General features: G+C 32.7%; 1 protein-coding gene across 2 annotated transcripts in view; it reads left to right on the top strand.

Annotated features, from left to right (window-relative positions):
- The window catches only part of FBN1 (fibrillin 1), a 268,419-nt gene that overhangs the window by 193,486 nt on the left and 54,030 nt on the right, over nucleotides 1-20,903 (top strand). For both annotated transcript variants that reach the window (XM_031955152.1, XM_031955151.1), the window contains exons 30-37: nucleotides 2,599-2,724; nucleotides 4,228-4,353; nucleotides 12,042-12,164; nucleotides 12,314-12,436; nucleotides 14,504-14,629; nucleotides 16,214-16,336; nucleotides 18,068-18,190; nucleotides 18,609-18,773. In XM_031955152.1, coding sequence (XP_031811012.1) covers nucleotides 2,599-2,724; nucleotides 4,228-4,353; nucleotides 12,042-12,164; nucleotides 12,314-12,436; nucleotides 14,504-14,629; nucleotides 16,214-16,336; nucleotides 18,068-18,190; nucleotides 18,609-18,773 — 1,035 coding nt within the window. The remainder of the gene's footprint in view (nucleotides 1-2,598; nucleotides 2,725-4,227; nucleotides 4,354-12,041; nucleotides 12,165-12,313; nucleotides 12,437-14,503; nucleotides 14,630-16,213; nucleotides 16,337-18,067; nucleotides 18,191-18,608; nucleotides 18,774-20,903) is intronic.

Raw genomic sequence — 20,903 nt, 5'->3', positions numbered from 1 at the left:
AAAAATAATATTTCTTACTTCAAAACCTTCCCTAAATCCCCACTGTGCCACATCTTGATTTAAAGACTCTCAAAAGCTCTGCTAGCCCTGGCAGTTCTTATCAAGCTTAAGAGACTGAGTATAGGATCACTTACTGGCCACCTGTCTGTCTTTGTGAAGGCCAGTTTGTCTAAATTTAGAGAGGCTTCTCATGAGAAGGTTGGCCAACGGGTTATGAATTGTTTTGTATCATAGCAACTCATTAATCTGTCCAATGATGTGTGGAAGAGTTGTGATCTGTGTTGGCAGAATTAAATCATGGGTCATTTGAAGTATTTATATAAATATAACAAATCAAGATGAAATATGTTTGGATATTATAAAATCTGAAAGTCTTCATTTTCTCTTTAGCTTTTAGGCATGCTAATCCTTTAAGTATTCCAAGAGCAGCCAGGTGTTTATTGTCATTACTTAATCATTTATACCTTTTTTATTTAAAAATGTGCAAATTGGATGTGCTGATGCAGACACTCAGATAAAGCTTCTTCAGAGCCAGATAGTTTTTTCCAATGCCTGCATTTTATTTAATGTAGTAACAATTGTATGCTTGGAATGAGAGGCAAAGAAAAAAGCATCGAGATAAAAGCTTTTTGAACACAGGTACCTAATTGTCACATAGTTTGGACAAGTGAATGACCATTTAGAGAAATCAAGAGTGAGTTGTGATTCTTAATTTGTCCCCAAAATATTTTCAAATTTAGGATTTGTAGTAATTTTTAAACCTTACCTTAATGGGAAAGTTGTTTTTTTGTTCTTTGTTGGTTTTTTTTTTTTTTTTTTTTTTTTTGGAGAAAATGCATTTCCTTTAAGATGAAGGATTCATAAACTCAGTAGTGTAGATAAATTATTATCTCCAATGACCTGTGGCTAAAGAATATTTGCTTCTAGTGCATATTGTAAACTAAAAATACATTTGTTTGTTGAAAATCATTGATCACAGATATATAGAACACAAACATAAAATGAAAAATAGGCTTAGATATTTTTTTTACTTTGAAGTGGGATTTTGAATCAAAATAGAGATAACTTTACAAAAACTTGTTGTCATATTTCCCTCTCTTATGGCCATGTTTGAAGTCTTTATAATCTCTGTAAGAAACAGAATGAGTAGAATAAAATGTGGGGTTAACAGTTGCTAGACTTCTTAACTTATTACATTCATACTATTGGTTTCATTGTAAGAACACTTATATATGTTGGTCAGGTCTCAGCTGTTCTTAAAGAAGATTCAGAATCATCCTTGTAGACTTACTAGAGTATATATCTTGAAAGTATAATCATTATATAGAAGAAAAATAATATGTAGTTTTGATATTTGCAACTACAAGAAAGTTCACTGATATACTTCTTCCTCAGCCTTTTCTGTAGTAAAAAAAAAAAAAATTATCACCAGTTGAACTAAGATTTGAACACATTGCAAACTTGACTGGTCCTTTGAGAATAAATATACAGTCTCTGTTTCCCAACTTCCAGTAAAATCATCTCCAAATGTGGTATAAGAACTTGCAGAATTTGTATTTTGCTAGAATTGCCTTAGAGAAATCAGGGCTACTTCCCCATTGGGATGAAGCATCTTAGGTAGAGGAAAGGAAAATGGTTCTTAGATATTTTTAAAAGAGATAAATGCAGATAATAGTGTATCAAAATTTTAACCACATATAAGAACTGTCTTGTGTCACAGATGACATTAATGCTGACAACTTGATAAAATTCCATCTTTTTTCCCCCAGATAATTTTATCTGCTTTTAATTTTTTGAATAAAGTTTCATTTGCATCTGAAAGATTTTAGTAGATTTCAAGCTCAATAGAAATCAATTGCAGCCCCCCAAAAAAGAGAAAGAAAGAAAAAGAAAAGAAAAGCTAGTGTCATTTTGGGTTACATTCAGAGTTGCAGGTTTTAGCAATAAAGATGTGGCAGTTCTGTTGTACTGTCTTGTTCAGACTACAGATAAATTATTAGGTTAATTTCTTAAGCATCATATTTTAGGAATGATGTAAATAAGCTGGGAAAATGTCCCAAGAGGGATAATCAGGATAGTCAAGTACTATGAATTTCATGACAGTTGGTTGAAGGAACTGTGGATTTAGTCTGAAGAAAGGAATAAGTTGGGATGGGACAGAGTAAGGGAATAATAACTTATCTTAAACATTTGAGGGGCAGCACATGCAAAATGAATTATACTTGTTCTGCTTATTTCAAACAACAAAATTAAAAGAAATATCTAGAAATTGTAAAGGAAAAACTAAATTTGATGTAAGGGAAAACTTAATTAAAGAGCTGTCCAAAAGCAGAACTTACTATCTTGTTCAGGGAGTTATATTCACAGGAGGTCTTCAAGCAAAATCTGGATGACAGTTTGTCATGTATATTATAGAAAAGATTCTTTTTTCAGATATAGTTTGTACTAGATAGCTATTGAAGCCTTTTCTAAGTCTGAAATTTTAGGATTCATTTCTGTGATGGAAGAAAAATGTCTTATATTTGTTATGATTTTTTATGTACTTCATAATGAAACGTACATACCCAATTCAATTTTGTGGGGTTTTTTCCTTTGTAGACATTGATGAGTGTGAAGATAACCCTAATATTTGTGATGGAGGTCAGTGTACAAACATACCTGGAGAGTACAGGTGCCTATGTTATGATGGGTTCATGGCATCGGAGGATATGAAGACATGTGTAGGTGAGTCAAAAAGACCAGTGTTTCTTTTTTCTTAATATAGTTGCTTACCTTACAATAAGATAAGCAAAGAAAGTAGATAATAAATTCATAACAGTTTATCAAGATGAAAATAAAGAATATTTAAAGAATATTCCTTATTTTTGAAATTGATGTCCTGATGGACAAGTATTGTTTTCTTCACATTTCTGTCAGACACAGAATTTTGAACTTAATGGAAATACAGTTTGACCTAGAGCTGTGAAATGCCTTCTATAAGTTATTTTTGTCACTTTAACCCTTTGCATTATGGCTTAAAGGAAAGCTTTTAAATTCTTGGCCTGTGCTAAGCACAACCAAATTTTTTTTGTCTGGGAGAAAGATAATGGGACTTTAGAACTGGTGGATGAATATACTAGGTTTTTTTTAAAACTCTTTTAACTGAACCGTTTATTTTTAAAACAGCTGTTTTAAACTTTTTTTAAAAAAAGTTGTCTTATCCTCTTCACAGAATACTTGATTTCTTTAAAAAATATTTTTAAAAAACAGAATAAGAAAAAAAGAAAAACAGAAAAGGCATACAAAACAAAATAAAAACAAAAGATAACATTGTCACATGCCCAGCAGAATATATTCAAAATATATAACAACCAATTACCGGTTCAATAAAGTGTATGTTATATATTAGTAGAAGTAATTATATTCATGAATATCCATTTTTTCTTTACTTCCTTATAAATTATTATTTGGTTCTCTGTTGCTCACCTTATGTACTTTATTCTTTTTCCCCTTTTTCATCCCTTCCCACCCCCAAGCAAGCTATAGTAAAGAAAAAATATGTTTATGTATATATATCATACTTTATTTTTTTTTAAAGAATTTTTTAAAAAGTTTATTTTTTTATTATAGCTTTTTATTTACAAGTTATATGCATGGGTAATTGTACAGCACATACTTTATTTCTTAACAGAAATCCTGCAAACTAAAAAATAATAAGAAAAATTTAAAAATAATTTATCAATGTGGGAAAGAGATATAATCAACAACTGTTTACCAGATACCATAACTGAGCTGAGTCATCAGAGTACAATCATTCAGTGAAGAAATATTATTGAAAACTGCCTATTTGGTGTTGTATAAATAAAAAAGAATGACAACTTTTATTTGGTACCATTTCATCAGTCAAATGACATTAGGTAGTTTCAGGAAACCTTAAAACAGTTTTCTAGATAACCAGGGTTATCCAAGGTTAAATACTATACTGGATCTGTAGAGAAGAATATTATATCATTTTTATACCATTTGTTGCCTGACAGATATTCATTAAATTTCTGCCGAATTCTATAAGAATTCTATGAGAATTATAGATAGGAAACTTGTGAGTATGTGTGCTTTAAAATGAATGAGTGAGTGTGTGTGTGTGTGTGTGTGTGTGTGTGTGTGTGTGTATCAGTGGTTTTGTCTCTAGGAGGACTCAATATTCTGTGGAAAATTCTATATAAAGATTAATGTTAAAATATTTTCCAGATGTTAATGAATGTGATCTTAATCCAAACATTTGTCTGAGTGGCAGCTGTGAGAACACGAAAGGCTCATTTATCTGTCATTGTGACATGGGATATTCAGGCAAAAAAGGAACAACTGGCTGTACAGGTATGTTTTAAAACATGAATAATAAACTATTAGTGACTGAGATGGCAGTTTTTGTTTGTATTTTTGTGGTCCATCCTGAATTTAAATTCTATTCAATAAATATCAAGTATCTTTTTTAAAGAGTTCTGTAAGGTACTTTAAGGAAAAATTTGGAAAAATTTACAAAAATGAAGCTGTCCTTGGCCTTATTTGGATTATATTCTACTTTAATATCTATTTAAAGTATGAATTATACCATTCTGAATTACTATAAACCTTAATTCAGCCTTCACAAGTTTAGAATTTGTGATCCATTTGGATAGAATATAGAGATAAAGTATTGTGTATTAGTCATTTCAAAAATGTTATATTAAACAAGTGAAAGGCAGAAATGAAACTGCATTTCAGAGGATTTGTTCATCTGTCTAGCAATAATGTGTGTTAAAAGAATAATTTAGAATCATTTATTTGCAAACATTTGCTATGCTTACACACTACCAGTTCTTTTATTTATTCATAATAACAGTAGTTCACATTTATGTGGTAGTTTTATGTTTCCTGAAAGCTTTCCCCAGTCCTGTGAGGGAATTATGGAGTATTATTATATCTGTTTTACACTGGATAAGAAAACTGAGGCTCAAGAGAGGGAAAGTAGCTTGCTAAAAGTCATGCAATTAGTTAAGTATCTGAACTGGAATATATATGTATCTAAATCTGACAGTCTTTCTGCATTCCAGGCTATCTTTCATTAAAGCAAATTCTTGAAGGTTCCTATTTCAGCAACTATTTAGCTTACTTTGTTTTGTAACTGAAAAGTAACACAAATGTTATTTTTTTAAAAACTATTATAATACTTTCACCACTTTCGACTAGTTTCTTTCCCAAATTATTTTAATTTGTGAAATTTTATTGCACTAACTTGCTTTAGCCTAATTCATCCTGTATTCATTGAACCTAAATAATCTTATGAATATGCTGGTTTCAGACTCTTTAGAGTTATATTTGTCTTATGCCAACACCTAAAAACATGCATAAAAATTTTTTAAAATGTTTACTAAAGACTCTCTCTACATATATATATGCATATATGTATATATGTGTGTGTGACATACTTATACATTGAAAGAACTATTTTTCATTGGTGATATTTTATGGACCTTTGGCTAACACTTTTAAGCATGGAGAAATATTAAATTGAGATAATATAGTAAAATTTTACTGTAGTTACCTAAATTTTATATAATAGAAAATAACACGTAACATAACATAATTTTAAAGCATAATGGAGCCCATGCTGGGTTTGAATTAAGTAACTGTATACTTTATTTTCAAATAACATAGATCTATTCCAAAAGCTAGTTTGGCAAGCTCTCATAGCTTGAAATGAACACTTGAAATATTTGCAGCTTGGCAAAGTGGTAAATGTACAGATACCTAACTTAATTACATCAAAATATTTCAGTTCCACCCAAATTTACATTGTTATTTCAAACTGGCCAAGAATGCTAAGGTTCAAAGTTTATAGATGCACAGGATAATGACATTAATAATGTATTGTATTAAGAACCACAAATCCTGGCCAAATGACGAACTTAGGCAGAAAGTGAAGTCTCTTTGACACTCACTCAATTTTCTTCCTCCTCTTCAGCATGGATAGGTGCCCACTCAGAAAAAGAGAGACTAAAAGCTTAGATTCTAGAGTTGTCAGCACTCTACACATAGTGAACTAATGATATTTAGTTTTGCATCTTTTTTGACTGATTTAAATTTTTTTGAGATGTGCCAGACACTGTTCAAAAAGTATGTAGATTCCTTCCTTCTAACCAACAAAACAGGTACATACAGTCCTCTTTATATGTTTTGGTTGTTCGAGTTTTATTTTGTATCTTCCAGTATAAATACAGGCTATTGGGAAAGGAGTTGGTGGTCTGGCAGTAACGAATTGAGAAAGTGGGTCATAACAGTGTTTCACTTTACTCAGTGCCTGGCTAGTTTAGGGACTTGGATCTAGTAAGCTGACTGAAATTTAGCCCAAGTTAGAGAATATTGATGTTTATAGATAGAAGGAAAAAACTGGAGAATATGGTAAGGAAGTCTCTAAGCAATGGGTTCAGTTCTTTAGAACTCTATGTCTCCAGTTCTTGCCCTTGCATATATTTTTGGGTTAATTTTTAAAACTTCTGCCACCACTAAAGTTAAAAAGTTGAGGCTGATTTTTCAAGAAATTTTAATAGGATTTCTTTGGATTAATTTTTAATGGAAATGATTGATTTGACTGGTATCTGCACTCAGGGCATTTTAAAATGAGCACACATATTTTTCATAAATTTTATTGCTATCTTTTATTCCTCTTCCCAGTGAGTCATCTTTTAAAAGAATGATTAAAAAATAAAGAAGGGAAAATGCAGTTCAGCAAAATCAGTCAACACAACAACAAAAAATATTTGCATTATTACAAAGAGAGTAGAATTTTTAAACAGGGATATATTTAATACTTGCATATGCTGATGTAACTTGGAAGTATAGACTTTATAGCATATAAAAAGGCCCCTATTAAGTGTGGCATTTAGATCTAAGATTTCAGCAATATGGGGAACTTGCTGCAGGGGAATTCCCTTCACCAATGCAAATATCCATTACACAGTTTCAAAATTCAGCTGTTACTAGATTCTTAAAAAAGTTCCTAGAGCACTGAGGGACTAAACGACTCATGATCACAAAGCCAGAATCTGTCAGAAGCAGGATTTGAACTCAGTCTAGGCTTCTCTCTATTAGACTCTTGAAATGTCTATTTTACATAACTTACCCATGATCACACAGCCAGTATCTGTCAGAGACAGGATTTTAACTCAGTCTAGGTCTTTATCCACTAGACCCTCGAAATATCTATTTTACATAATTTAAGTTTACAAAGAAACTAAGAATGTAAAGACTGGATAGAGTTTTATATTGTATGTTAGATGAAGCATTACCAGTTGTACATTAGTAACAGCTGCTTTTTACTGATGTGTACAGAGACATGTGAATAGATCTAAATCCAAGAAATTCTTTATCCATCCCTAAGGACCAGCATTTCATTATTTCTCTTTTTCCCCTCTAAAATCATAGCTTATGATTAAGTTTCAGTTTGATAGAATTCAGACAACCCTTCACCAGATTCAGTAATACAGTGACTGCTTTGCTTTGCCATGGTATGAGACAATCTGGCCTAATGGTTAAACCAGGTTAGAGGGGACTTGGATTTTATTTCTAGTTGGCTCATAATCTTGTACAAATAACTAAGGTGTTCTAAACTAAATTTTCCTAATTGTAAACTTGTGAAAGTGATTTTTAAATGTTCCTCACAAGGATTTTTTTCCTTAATATATATATATGGTCATGGGAAAAATGTGTGGCTTTTTAGAATAGGGGAGTTCTGTTAATTCCACTACTGACAAATTTTAAAAGTCCGGAATCTTTTCTGTGTCATGGACTCTTTTGGTAGTCTGGTAATACCTTTGGACTCCTTCTCAGAATAGTGTTTTTAAATGTATAAAATGAAATATATAGGATTACAAAGGAAACCAATTATATTGAAGTAGTTATCAAAATATTTTTAAAAACCTGAGTTCACAGACTTTAACTTAAGGACTCCTGTTTAAGCAAAGGCACATTTGATCTAAAAGCCAGAATTGAAAAAGCATTAAATAGAATTTAAAATGATTTTTTTTAAATGGGGTAGTTAAAAAAATTAGGAGATTTAGGTTTCTTTTGGCTTTGCTCCTGCTTGTTAAATTAAAAGTAGGGTAATTCACAGCTTATAATATGGTCAAATTTTCTTAGTGAAGGCCATGGTAAAGACAAGTGTTTATAATTTTCTAGGCAACAAGTATAAATAGTGATAGTGGTTTCTTCTAATTGGAAATAATAAACCAGCCACATATAAAATGACATCAAAGAACAATTTAAATCATGTTTTGATGATAGGCTACAGAAATTTTTCCATAACTTTAAATATATGTATATGTGTACATATATGTACTTTAAAATTGAATCAATTTTATGACATTTCAAAGGGGAAAACTATTTCCTTAAATTATGAAATATCTTCTGGGTTCTATTACATTTTGCTTTAAATATTTTTAAATCCTTGCCTTTAATAATTGTTCCCATTTTAACAAATAAACATGTTTCCCCCCCCCCCCAAATCATCCAGTTTCAGAATCCACCCACTGACTTACATTCCCAGCCCACATGGATGTTGGATTTCTGCTTTCCCCCTTCAGCACTGTAAAAAAAAAAAATGTGGGTTTTACTGAGGAGAATATTCTATTTTACAGAATATGCATACATTTTCTTGAAATCCTTAAATGTACTAAATTTTGGGCACTTGGTCTTCATATGGAAAAACATCTTTGCCTGACATTGGTTTAAGAAAACTGAAATTAATTTGTGATCCAGGATATAGCTTCTTTGTTCACTGTGCCTGTTTGCAATTAGATATCCAATCAGAGCATGATATCTTACCTGTGTAGAAGGCAAATCTTGAAGAGAAGGGGCTGATAGTAACAGACTAACTTTGCAATCCTGGGAAGATCATTTGACTTCCATAAACCTGAGACAGTTCTTCAGGACATATATGCAAAGTAACAGACAGTTAGAATCTGTACTCGAGGAGGAAGTTGCCATGCTAGAGACTGCCTATGCTAATTGAATCCCAGGGATAATACTTGTTAAATGAACTGATACATAGAGAGGGAATGTGAATAGAAAGTTTTAGTCCACAGTAAATAACTTAATCATACACATCAAAGTCATCACTAGTCAGCAAAATATTTTGCTTATTCCTTCCCAATTTCTTATGTGTAATAACTTAGCCTCATGGTTATCAGCTTGCAAAAACTCTTTGGTTGTTTAGTTGAATAGTTTTGGCTCTATTCTCTGTTCAGTTTTACAAATCTAAACAGTCTTAAAGATAATCTTTTTTTAACCTCATTAGTAGAGAAAAGCTTCTCCTAATGTCTAATCACGGAGAAGTCAGATTTTGTCTTTCACCTCTGCATAATTATGTCAGTCAGTGAGGAGCTTTTTTATACAGTTAGTGCATCTTTTGCCCTACGTAACCAGAGAGGTCACAGTTTGCTGTTAATGCAGTCCACAAGCCTTTGGGACTGCTGTGATGTCAGACATAAAAAGAGGCTCTATCTGGAAGCTTCTTAGTTCTTACTCAGAGCACTCCCTTAGCATTGACTGGGTGATGTCCCTTGAGCACTCTTTAAAACTCTTTGTATAATAGAACGAGGTAACTAGGGACCAAGGAAGGATGGAGTGTCAGCTTTAAATCTGAATGCCTTTGTTTTTGTTGGCTTGCTTCTTTTGCACTGGAGCACACACTTGGCACGGTGGGGGAGGGAACATTTATACAGGAAAAAAATATGTACTTGGCAAATTTTTTTCCTATGTTTCCCTTTGTATTATTAAAGTGATGTGTGTTTGAATGTAATACTTTCCCCTTCTTCTTATGGCTCAGTTTCCTTTGTTTTATTTAGGCTATTGCATTGCATTATATTTGAAGAACATGGAAATGATAACTAATCCAAAGATATACACATATATGAATTATGTAATAGAATCAAGTGATCAAGCAAGCACAAAGCTCCTTTGGGAAAAGAGATTCTCATTTTTGTCTGTCTCCTGCACCTTACAGAAAGTCTCCCTGTCTACAAAAGGCTCAAATGCTTTTTTGTGCTTGCTTGATCACTTGATTTCCATGAGTTAGTTTTATGATTTTAGCCTGTCCTTCTAATGATTCTGACATATAGAAGAAGAATTATGTTAAGAAGTCAGGAGAGAATAGTTGGGATTGAATGCTAATGTGAATGTTTCTCTAAAGGGAAAATATCGTGTTGTGGCTTGCTTGTAAACATTTGATCAAAATTGTTCTGCTCACTAGTCAGAAAAGTCAGTTTTTGGATACCATTGGTTAGCATGGTATTTTTTGCATTGTCCTTTCCTTTTCTGTGGAAGGACATCCTGCTCTGTCAGACACTGAAGGTAGTTTACAGTCACTAAAGAATTAACTTTCAGAAGAAATACAAATCATAATATGCCTGAAACTGATGAGCGTATGTTCTCTTTTGCAAAGGTTAGCATTTAATATGTCTACTTTATATTCTCAAGATTATGTTACAAAAATGAAGCAACTGTATGACTTAATTATAAAAGAACTTGTACATGAACATTTGTATTTAATGTTTATTAGTGACTTAAGAAATTTTTGGCAGGACAATCTGGCAAGCTTTTTTTTTAGGTTGTCTTATGTGTTCTCTGAAAGTTATAAGGGTGTTTGTGATCACAGGACTATTTTAAAGCTTCCATTCGAAAACAGTTATCTCATTTCCAAACAATTTCAAAACTCTTAATTTTGCTTAGTAATCAAAAGAGTAAGCACAGGTTGCTTGTGTAGTTTCTATTTTGTGTCATTATTCAAGTGACCTCTAGAAATTCTTGTTAACCTTTTCCTCTCTTTCATGCCAAAATTAGCTTTCTTGACCTCCAATAAGATGTGTAACAGGCATTGGTTTCTTGTTCAGTATGATATTATCATCTTACCAATTCCTGCTACTGGTTAAATAAAATGTGCCTGTATGATTAAACCTCCTTTGCTTTGTAGTAATGTGTTAACCCAGGCTATATACTTTATAAAAATACATCTTGTGAAGGGGAATCTAATCTTTTTCTTGGGATTTTTCATGACAGTGACACCAACTAAATAATCCGCATTCTTCCCAAACTGTCATTTACTATATTTGATAGATATCTTTGACTCTTGTGGAAACTTTCATTTTATATAATATAGCTGTATACTCAAACCTCCAGAAATGAATACACTAAAATAATAAAGAAATAGAGGAAATAATGTCCTTGGAAATTCTCTGCATCTACTATTTTGTATTCCTCATATGGAACATAAAGGTCAGACATAAGGTTTTATAAAATATCAAGCCAATAAAAATAATAGAAAAAATAATACATTTCACCTCACACCTTTTTTGAGAAATTTGAAGCGTGTCTTTTTTTTTTTCTAATTGATTCTATGTAATAATAATGCCTCTTATTTTTATTGGCTACTGTGCTTTCTTTGGCAGTTTCCAAGGATTCAAGAAAATAACATAGGATCCATTTAGGGACTATATCCACAATTCTCAAAATATATCTGAGCAATAAGCATGATTCTTTAAATTTCAACTGTAATTTCTAAAATTTAAAGGAGTTAGAGCATGTAGAGATATGTCCTTTCCCCATAGTGAGCAAGAAATAGTCCCTTCTTACCCTAGAAAATAACAGAGGTCTTTTTTCTTTACTATTGTGAGCTTGAATTTCAGAACTAAAGATCAGAGTAACATAAAGAAAAAATGAACTTGCACATAAAAAGTCTCCCCTTTGTAGTTTAATAATAATAATATTACTTTACTCCTTTAAAGAGATCATTTTTCCCTTACAAAAATGGTAATTAAGATAGTCAATTAATAGCATTTCATTATGCTTTATTATTTTGTGAATTGTCTTTTGAACTTCTTGGACACATGTTGTAAACATTGTTGCTAAACTAATTTATCCTTTTTGAAACAAGAAAAGCAATTCAGTGGCTGAAAATTCATGCCTCTGAGGAAGTTAAAAAAAAAAAAAAGAATTAACTCTGAACACTAAAAACCACTCTGTTTTCCCAGACATCAATGAATGTGAAATTGGAGCACATAATTGTGACAGGCATGCTGTCTGCACTAACACAGCAGGAAGCTTCAAATGCAGCTGCAGTCCAGGATGGATTGGTAATGGCATTAAGTGCACAGGTGAGTTGGGAATTCTTCAAAACCTAAGCTGGTTGTAAGATATTTAGATATTTTATTAAAACTTATAAAGGAAATTTAACATTTCTGGTGATGGAGCATTTTGAAGTTCATAATGTCTTATAGAATTTCTTTCTTCACTTTCCTTTTAGATTTGGATGAATGCTCTAATGGGACGCATATGTGTAACCAACATGCTGACTGTAAAAATACGATGGGATCATACCGCTGTTTATGTAAGGAAGGATACACTGGAGATGGATTCACTTGTATAGGTAAGTTCTTATTTGAAGTTGGTGAGAGGGTGCTTTTGTCATGAAAGTATAGTAAAAAAAACTGTTAAGGACCATGCCAAAGTGAAGGGATAGGTCAATTCTCTAAGAGCCTCCACAGCTGTGAACATCTGAAGGCGTTGCCAAGGAGTCTTTACTGACACAGGTGTTGCGGACTGGGAATGAATTAAATTGGAGGCAGAGGGAAGAGGAGAGAGGTCAGAGAAAAGTAACTGCCTCTCAGTCTCCTTGTATCATCATTTTCCTCTCACATGAAGAGATCCATTCTACAGGTCTGAGTTAGACCTCCAGCAGCCACTGGCAGGTGGCCCCCATATCACAACAAAAAACTGTGGAGAAGGCAAATTGTCCATAAATATTGTAATTCATCCATTCATTTGAGGCTATGTCAATCACCATCTACTTTTATAAGGAAAATTATGTATTTGAAAATTTGATCATCTAAAATAAGAGTTTGGGATTGCTTTTAGGAAGGAGCCAACTTTTTGTTGCCTTGAAAGATGCTAAATATATTTTTTGGTCCAAAATTACTATCTCACCTCTATAGAGCATTCCTGGTGTGCATATTGCTTTTCCTGAAACTGCTCAACAACTCATCTGCTTCTGGTCTTATCCTGGACCACTGAGAGACTGAGTGATTTAGTTATGATTATTCAGCTAGTATATATAAGAAGAAGGTCTTAAGAGAAGCTTTCTTACTCCAAGACTCTCTCTAATCACATTTTCTTTTGCTCATTCTATAAATCTGCATAGTTTTTAGAAAGCACCACTTGACTAATGAAATTTAGTTGGTCATCTTTCCTATCACATGTTTAATCCATTTAAATTAATTTGCATGTTTCTAAGAGAGATCACTTGTTCTTTCCATATATGACCCCATCTATTGCTATATTATCAGAATAATTTTTCACTGTTTAAGGAAATCTCAGAAACTATTTCAGTATCTAGGCTTGCAATATTATTTCCATAGTAATTGTTGCATCCATATTTTTATTGTAAGACTTACTTTTGAAACCTATGCTTGATGGCATTGTTTCACTGGTCTTCTGCAGTATTCTCAGACCCAAGTTAACCCACATAGAAGCTAATATATCTTGAAGTTTGTTTCTATTTCTAAATATACTCATGTATAAATCATATGCATGATGTTCTTTTCTCATAAGTATATTTATATCTGCATTTATATTCAGATACATATGTAATTCCCTTTTTGCATAGGTATTAATTTAGGGAGATCTGTTATTTCTTTCAAGTCTTCAGGAACATTGTTGCCATTTCTTAGTAATGGTTAAATATTGAGTAGAATAGAGAATCATTCAGTTCTCTCAAATTTTCTATTCTGTAATCATCTCATGATCATAGCATAGTACCTCTTTTTTACTTAGTTCTGAGTTTTTTATATGCTTTTCTTAAGCACACTCACATGAGTACTTATCTGCTATTTAACTCTTTTTCCAGTTATTAAAGGACTCAGATAAGATGGAAACTTAATTTTGAATCACATTCTTGACATAATGCATATTTTCTTATGTGGACAAATCATTTTAAATAGACTTGGTTAAAATCATCCAACTAATTCTTATATTTTCTAAATTATTATGAATGCATCTTTATAAAACTTCCTATAACTAGAAATCCCCAAATGTGGCCAAGCCAGTCTGGAAGGGAAAACAAGACTGTCCAGGAAATGCCCAACCTCATTATTTCCAAATCATAAAATCCCTACTTTCTTCAAAGTTCATCTCAAGTACCACTTTATCCATGAGAAATCTACTTACTGATCCCCTGATTTTTAGGGCCATGCTACTTCTGACACTGGAATTAATTTATATATATATATTGAATATTTCTGTTTTCCACAATAGAATATAAACACTTTGAGAGCAGAGATTATTGTGTTGTATTTGCATTCCTAGCATCCTTATATGAACTTGGTATATTTGTTTAATGAATTGAATTAACTCGAAATAGCAATACCTACTAGCCTTCAAGCTAGAAATTAGTGGTAATAATTGTAACTATAAACTGAAATACTTTCTTTAAATTTAGATCTTGATGAATGCTCAGAAAATCTAAACCTTTGTGGAAATGGGCAATGCCTTAATGCCCCAGGAGGATATCGATGTGAATGTGATATGGGATTTGTGCCGAGTGCTGATGGAAAAGCATGTGAAGGTAATGAATATGAATGCTCAGAATTCACAAAGACATAATAGTCAGTTTTGGTGCTTTATTATTTTTAAAAATGATGGACCCACCATCCTTATTGCTCTCCTATGTCCTAGTTTCAGTTTGGAGCTCAGTTGATTATGAGTTCAGTTTTCCCACATGAGCTTTTTCTTTTCATGAAGATGAAAAACTCTGCTCTGTGGCAGTAAACTGCAGGCTTAATCTTAGCCTCCTTACAGGTTCGTAGCAGTGGTTATAAGGGAGAGCAAACAACTAAGTGTGGTTGACTTAATGCCAATTCATCCCTACTACTGAAATACAAATTCCCAGTACATAACCTGCTATTGGTGAATTGGAAGGGTCATCTTTATATCTGAATATAACATCCTTTTGGCTTTAAATATATTTTTAAAAGAATTCTGAATAGTAATGGTCAAATTTGCAAACTGAATTTGTCCTGTAGTTCTTTTGAGTAATGTTTAAGTCCAAGAAATGGATGAAATCTGCATATACTTATGTTTTAGGTATTTAGGAACAATGAAACTCAGAATTAAATACATATCGTACATTTGAGTATGATTTTCTAAAGTTATTAATATAGTTATTATAGCCATTGAAAATATGCTAAATGCACTCTTAAGCTAAATTAATTTGTATCTAGTTTAAAAACGAGTGTAATACTTCATGACATAAATATATTTTAAGAAAAACTTTAATGGAAATGTACTATAGAAAGTCACATCTTAATTAGATGACTAAAAGTTATTTTTTTCCCTCAATGTAGTCAACACTATATATATGCATTAGAATCTGAGAGTCACAAAAGAGAAAAATTTCAATTCTAATGTAAACCTCATATTTATACTTTGAAAACTTATTCTTTCAACTAAGCATGATGTTGCATTCCTATAACCCCTACTGTTGGGGAGGCTGAGGCTGGTTTTGGATCACTTGAGCTCAGGAGAGCTAAAACCAATCACATGTTTGTACTAAGCCAGATGATCATCATTATCATGATCGTTAAAAGCATAATTAGAAGATATCTACTTTGTTTGGAGGACAGCTCTAGTGGGTACAGTGGTAGAGTACTAGGCCTGGAGTTGGGAAGACCTGAATTTAAATCTATCTTCTAGATACTAACTACCTGTGTGACCTTGGACAAGTCACATAACCCTGTTTTACTTCAGCTTCCTCATCTGTAAAATGAACTAGAGAAGGAAATGACAGACCACTCTAGTCTCTCTGCCAAGAGAACCTCAAAAGGGGTCACAAAAAGTCAGCCATGACCGGAACAGCTGAACAACAGCCACTTTATGAGGGCAGTGTACCAAGCTCTGAGGAATACATAGTTATAGACTAGTACACTCATAAATAGTGAATGCGTGAATTTAAAGAGATAAAACTTCTTGATAGAAGTGATAGAAACCTCAGGGAAGACACCATAATGTTTGACTAAGCTTTGCAAATTTCTTAATCTTAAAGAGATAGTATACTGCATTGAATCCTAAAAAAAATTAAGCCAGATTATGAATAGATATTCTCACCTTTATCTTTAACCAATAGTTCTCTTTTTGTCTCCCCAACTTCCAGATATTGATGAGTGTTCCCTTCCTAATATCTGTGTCTTTGGGACTTGTCATAATCTTCCTGGTCTTTTCCGTTGTGAGTGTGAGACTGGCTATGAACTGGACAGAACTGGAGGAAACTGCACAGGTAAGGCATTTCTGGGTTTGGATTGATATTTGTCCTGTTGTTTTCCCCATTATCCTAGGTATTTAGGAATGAGATATTAATTGTGAAAACTTACAGAAAAGATCACACCCAGTATGAGAGATTGCATAGGAAAAAACCATTTTCAGAGAGAAAAACAATTTATGTGAGAAGAAAGAAGAAAAGCTAACTCCCAAGATTTTGAACTTGGAAGTCCAGAATGATTTCTTGTTTATTATTATGGATAAGTAGAGGTTCTGTATGTGGATTAACTTCTTGATGTTTATGAACCTATGGTGAAATGAAGTTCAAGACATATCCCAAACAGAAGGCTTTTCTCCATATCTGAACATTTTTTTCCTAGTGTTCACCATCCAACAGTACATACTAAAGCTTTAAACCTTCAGTATAATACATACAACTTTATTAATCACAAAATAAAAGTAACTGTAGCATTGAGGGGAGGGATTTTTGGTATTAAAAACATACTTTTAATGTATATTGAAAGGAGTAATAGGATCTTAGATTTGAAACTGAAAAGGACCATAGACTAGATCATCTATTCCTAGCCTATCATTCTGCAGATGGGAAACTGATGCCCCAAGAAGTGAATAAAAATAAATCCGGGCAGAATGTCACAGAAGGAATTAATAATAGTATAGCAAGGATTTGAACTCTAGTTCCTCTGATTCAGATTTAAAAGTCTTTACACTATACCATACTAATTGTGTTCTGAATTGTGTTACACCCTTGGCAGTTATCTTAAGTGTCAACTTTACCCCGTGACTTCTTCAGGGATCTACCTTTTCTCAGTCACTTATGTTTAGGCCTTTTGTTACTCGAGTGTCAACATTACCTATATTAACTTAAGCATCCCTTAAATTAATCTGGCCCTGTCACACCCTCCCAGATACAACTTTTAGGGGAGGTGTTTTGAATATAGAATCCAGATCAGGACCATCAATTTAAAAAGGGAGAAGCAGAAAAGAGATTAATATATGTAGGGGGAATGTTTCCATCACTCCCCTTCTAGTGGGTAGTTTGTCTTTGTATTTGGGCATTCCTGTGAATGTTTGGAATAGAAGAAGAGGACTTAGTAGAGCTGAAATTTGCCAAAAACCTTTGTCCTAAATAGCTGAAATGTGAACATTTTTGGATAGGAACTAAATAGAAAACATTTAACATCAGTGATGGGATATATACTCTTTTAGGATGGATAACAAGACATTAACTGGCTTTTGTAATCATACATTTGTTTTTTTTGCCAGATTGAATGAAGGCCAGTTTTTTTTGGGGGGGGGAGCATATTTTGTAACTTAAAAGTTTCCTTAAGACAAGTTTGTACATATTAAGGACACACACATACATATATTTATGTCCTTAATATGTACAAATATATGTATTTGTATGTTTTTAGTTATAATTTGTTTGCTGATGAATTAGTAATATATCAGTATTTAACTTTTTATATCTTGGCTAGAATATTTTTACAATTTTCAGGATTACATTTTATACTGAATAGATTTAAATGTTCAATATATCCTAGGGGAAAGGACCATGATGGTTCAAGGTCCATTGTAAGAAATGAACCAAAATCCATGGAGAATTTAATTACCTCCTTAGATATAATTCCTAAAGCTGAGACTTGATGTTTCATCATATTTTTCTGTGGCAAGAGTACAAGATTTCCTCTAATGTGACAAGGGTTTTCATTCTGTATTTGTTTTGTCACAGATGTTAATGAGTGCCTGGACCCTACAACTTGTATTAGTGGGAATTGTGTGAATACCCCAGGCAGTTATACCTGTGATTGTCCACCTGATTTTGAGCTGAACCCCACCAGAGTTGGCTGTGTTGGTAAGATATCATTATGTTTTTCAAAGAATTATAGATCTTTTAGTTTGTTTTTTTTAAGCACTAAGTAATTCATTTTCATTTTTATTCTCTAAAACTCAGTAATGTCAATGTTTAAAAGGTCATCAGAATTGATTTGCATTTTGAGATATCTTTCCTAACTTCAGTATTCCCAATGTACATTCCTTCAGTGTGCTGTAATAGTAATACCATAATGATAAACCAGGTGGTTTTTAGCCATTTTTGATATGAATTTGAATTTCCATTCTTAGGATAATAACCTTATGTAAAAAAAAATAATTGACAGTGTTGTCTCTCCCATTGGAATTTTTAAAGGAGATTTTGATCCCTAAATGTTCATGGAAAATGACTACTTTCTTACTTATTGACCTTTACTTTTGTGTCTGAACATTTTGAATAGATACACGATCTGGCAATTGCTATTTGGATATTCGCCCTCGAGGAGACAATGGAGATACATCATGTAGCAATGAAATTGGAGTTGGTGTTTCTAAGGCTTCCTGCTGCTGTTCCCTGGGTAAAGCTTGGGGCACTCCTTGTGAACTCTGCCCGGCTGTGAATACATGTAAGTTGGTTGGCATTTACTTGCTTTTTATTATTATAATAATGTAATCCAGTTTTTTATTCCAACTCTGCAGGAGGCAATGAATGCCATGTAAGGGGAAGAAATCAGTAAAAGAAGGGATGGAGGTAAATTCTCAGAGCACTGCATAATTCCTTAGAGTATGTCCCCTTGTGGGTTTATTGCCTCTCAGCCTTTAACTTACATATCAAAAAATAAGACCCTATTTAGCTTTAATTTCAATTCACAGTGGGCCAGGCACTTTACGTAGCATATAATGGGTAGAGTCCCTGAGTTCCAAGTAGACATGTGCCAAGGGTAACATATGGATGGATGTAAAAAGTAATTTTGAAAAACAAACTCTTTGAGCTTAGCTTATTTGTACACTATTGCTTACATCTGAAAGATTCATCTTTTTTTTATTTTAATCTGTTGATCAGACCTATGACACATTGAGGAGATTTAAATAGATGTTTAGATAGAAAAGCAGTTGGTTTAATATTTGTGAAATGGGAAGTTGTTTTAGATTTATGGTGTGGCTGATGTAAGTTTTGTAGTATTGAGAGAAATGACAAGAACTGAGAATAGGTTAGTTCAATAAAAGTGAAAAAAATGCCAAAAAAAGAATTGGTAATAAAGTGAAGGGCAGAACATTAATAACTACTATTTATCTAGTGCTTTAAAATTTGCAGAGCACTTAACATAAATTCTTACCGTATCATACTTTGAAGTATAGGTAATATAGGGCAGAGCTTGAAAACTTTTTCCCCTCACGTCTCCTTTATGTCCTAGAAATTTTTGCATGACTCAAGGTATATAGGTATATAAAATAGATATGTAAATCAAACATTTACTAATAATCATAATTTTGTAGCTCCTACATTCAGTTATGAAACCCCATAAGGGGTCATGAGCCACAGTTTCAGAAGCTGGGGTATAAGGAGTATCTTCTTTTTACAGGTGTGGTAATTGAGGCTTAAAGACGAAGTGACTTGTTCCTGGTTTATAGAGATAATTGGTGTTAGAAACAAAATTTGAATTCAGGTCTTTCCTTCAAGTATAGTAATATCCATGAAAGGAATAGGGAAAAATAGCATGAAGAATGGTTTTTAAATAGTATGAAAGATTCACATCTAACAATTACCTTCGTCAAAATATTTTTACATGCATTTGGTAATAAAGGTCATTCTCAAAAGTTCTAGTATAGGCCCTAAGTTTTAAAAAAAGGTTGGAGTTAGAGGAATTAATGAAGAATTTTCAGTAATTTAGGAAATCTGTGAGACATTTTATAGCAGCTTTGACCATGAAAAGATTTATGTTAGACAGACTAGAAAGGATGAAAGGTAGAGTTGGATGATGGGGTTTATGAAATTGTCTATATAGAAAAGGGAAAATGATATTACTAGTAGAAACAGGAGTTAAAAGAAGGAAGAAAGGAAAGGTCTTTGTAAACAAGTGTCAGGTTTTTTCTCTCTCAATTTTAACAAAATAATTAGGTATAAATCTGGATAAATAAATAAGTGCAAGTTATTAACAAAAGTTTGATCTTTTAAATAGAACTTATAGTCAATTACAAGTGATATGATATTTTGGATCTTGGGGGTTGAGAAAATTTGCAGGTACCTCCTGAGTCCTGGAAGTCACTAGTAGTGACTAGTAGTGTAGTAAAAAATGCAAGTTACAATCAGTCAATAAATGATGAATAAAAACTAACTCAGTGTAAATATCAAAAGGAGAATGAGATATTAAAAAACACCAAATCATTGTATGGAATGGGTCTGGAGTAAAGGACAATCTGCATACTAATAGTAGTCTATAATTCCTCGAAATTCAAGCCTAAATACAATGTTAGAATGATTTTGTCTCTGAAACAGACAGGTTGTGTGGCCCTGGGCAAGTTAGTTAAACACTCAGTACTTTCCAGGCATTTCACTCAAACTACAAATTGCAGAATAATTGCTAGTGTACCAGTAAAGGGAATTTTCTTAACTAATCCAGGTAATAATAAAATCTTAGCTTAGGAAACATCCTCTGCCACATTTTTTAAAGTCAGTTGGACATGAATTTGTTTGAAGGCAAAAAGGAGAATCTAAGAGAATAAGTAATTTTGAAGGAGTCAGATAGCCAAGGAAT

This window comes from Sarcophilus harrisii, chromosome 2 (assembly GCF_902635505.1).
Source record: "Sarcophilus harrisii chromosome 2, mSarHar1.11, whole genome shotgun sequence".
NCBI lineage: Eukaryota > Metazoa > Chordata > Mammalia > Dasyuromorphia > Dasyuridae > Sarcophilus > Sarcophilus harrisii.
This window is presented reverse-complemented; position numbering and strand designations above follow the sequence as displayed.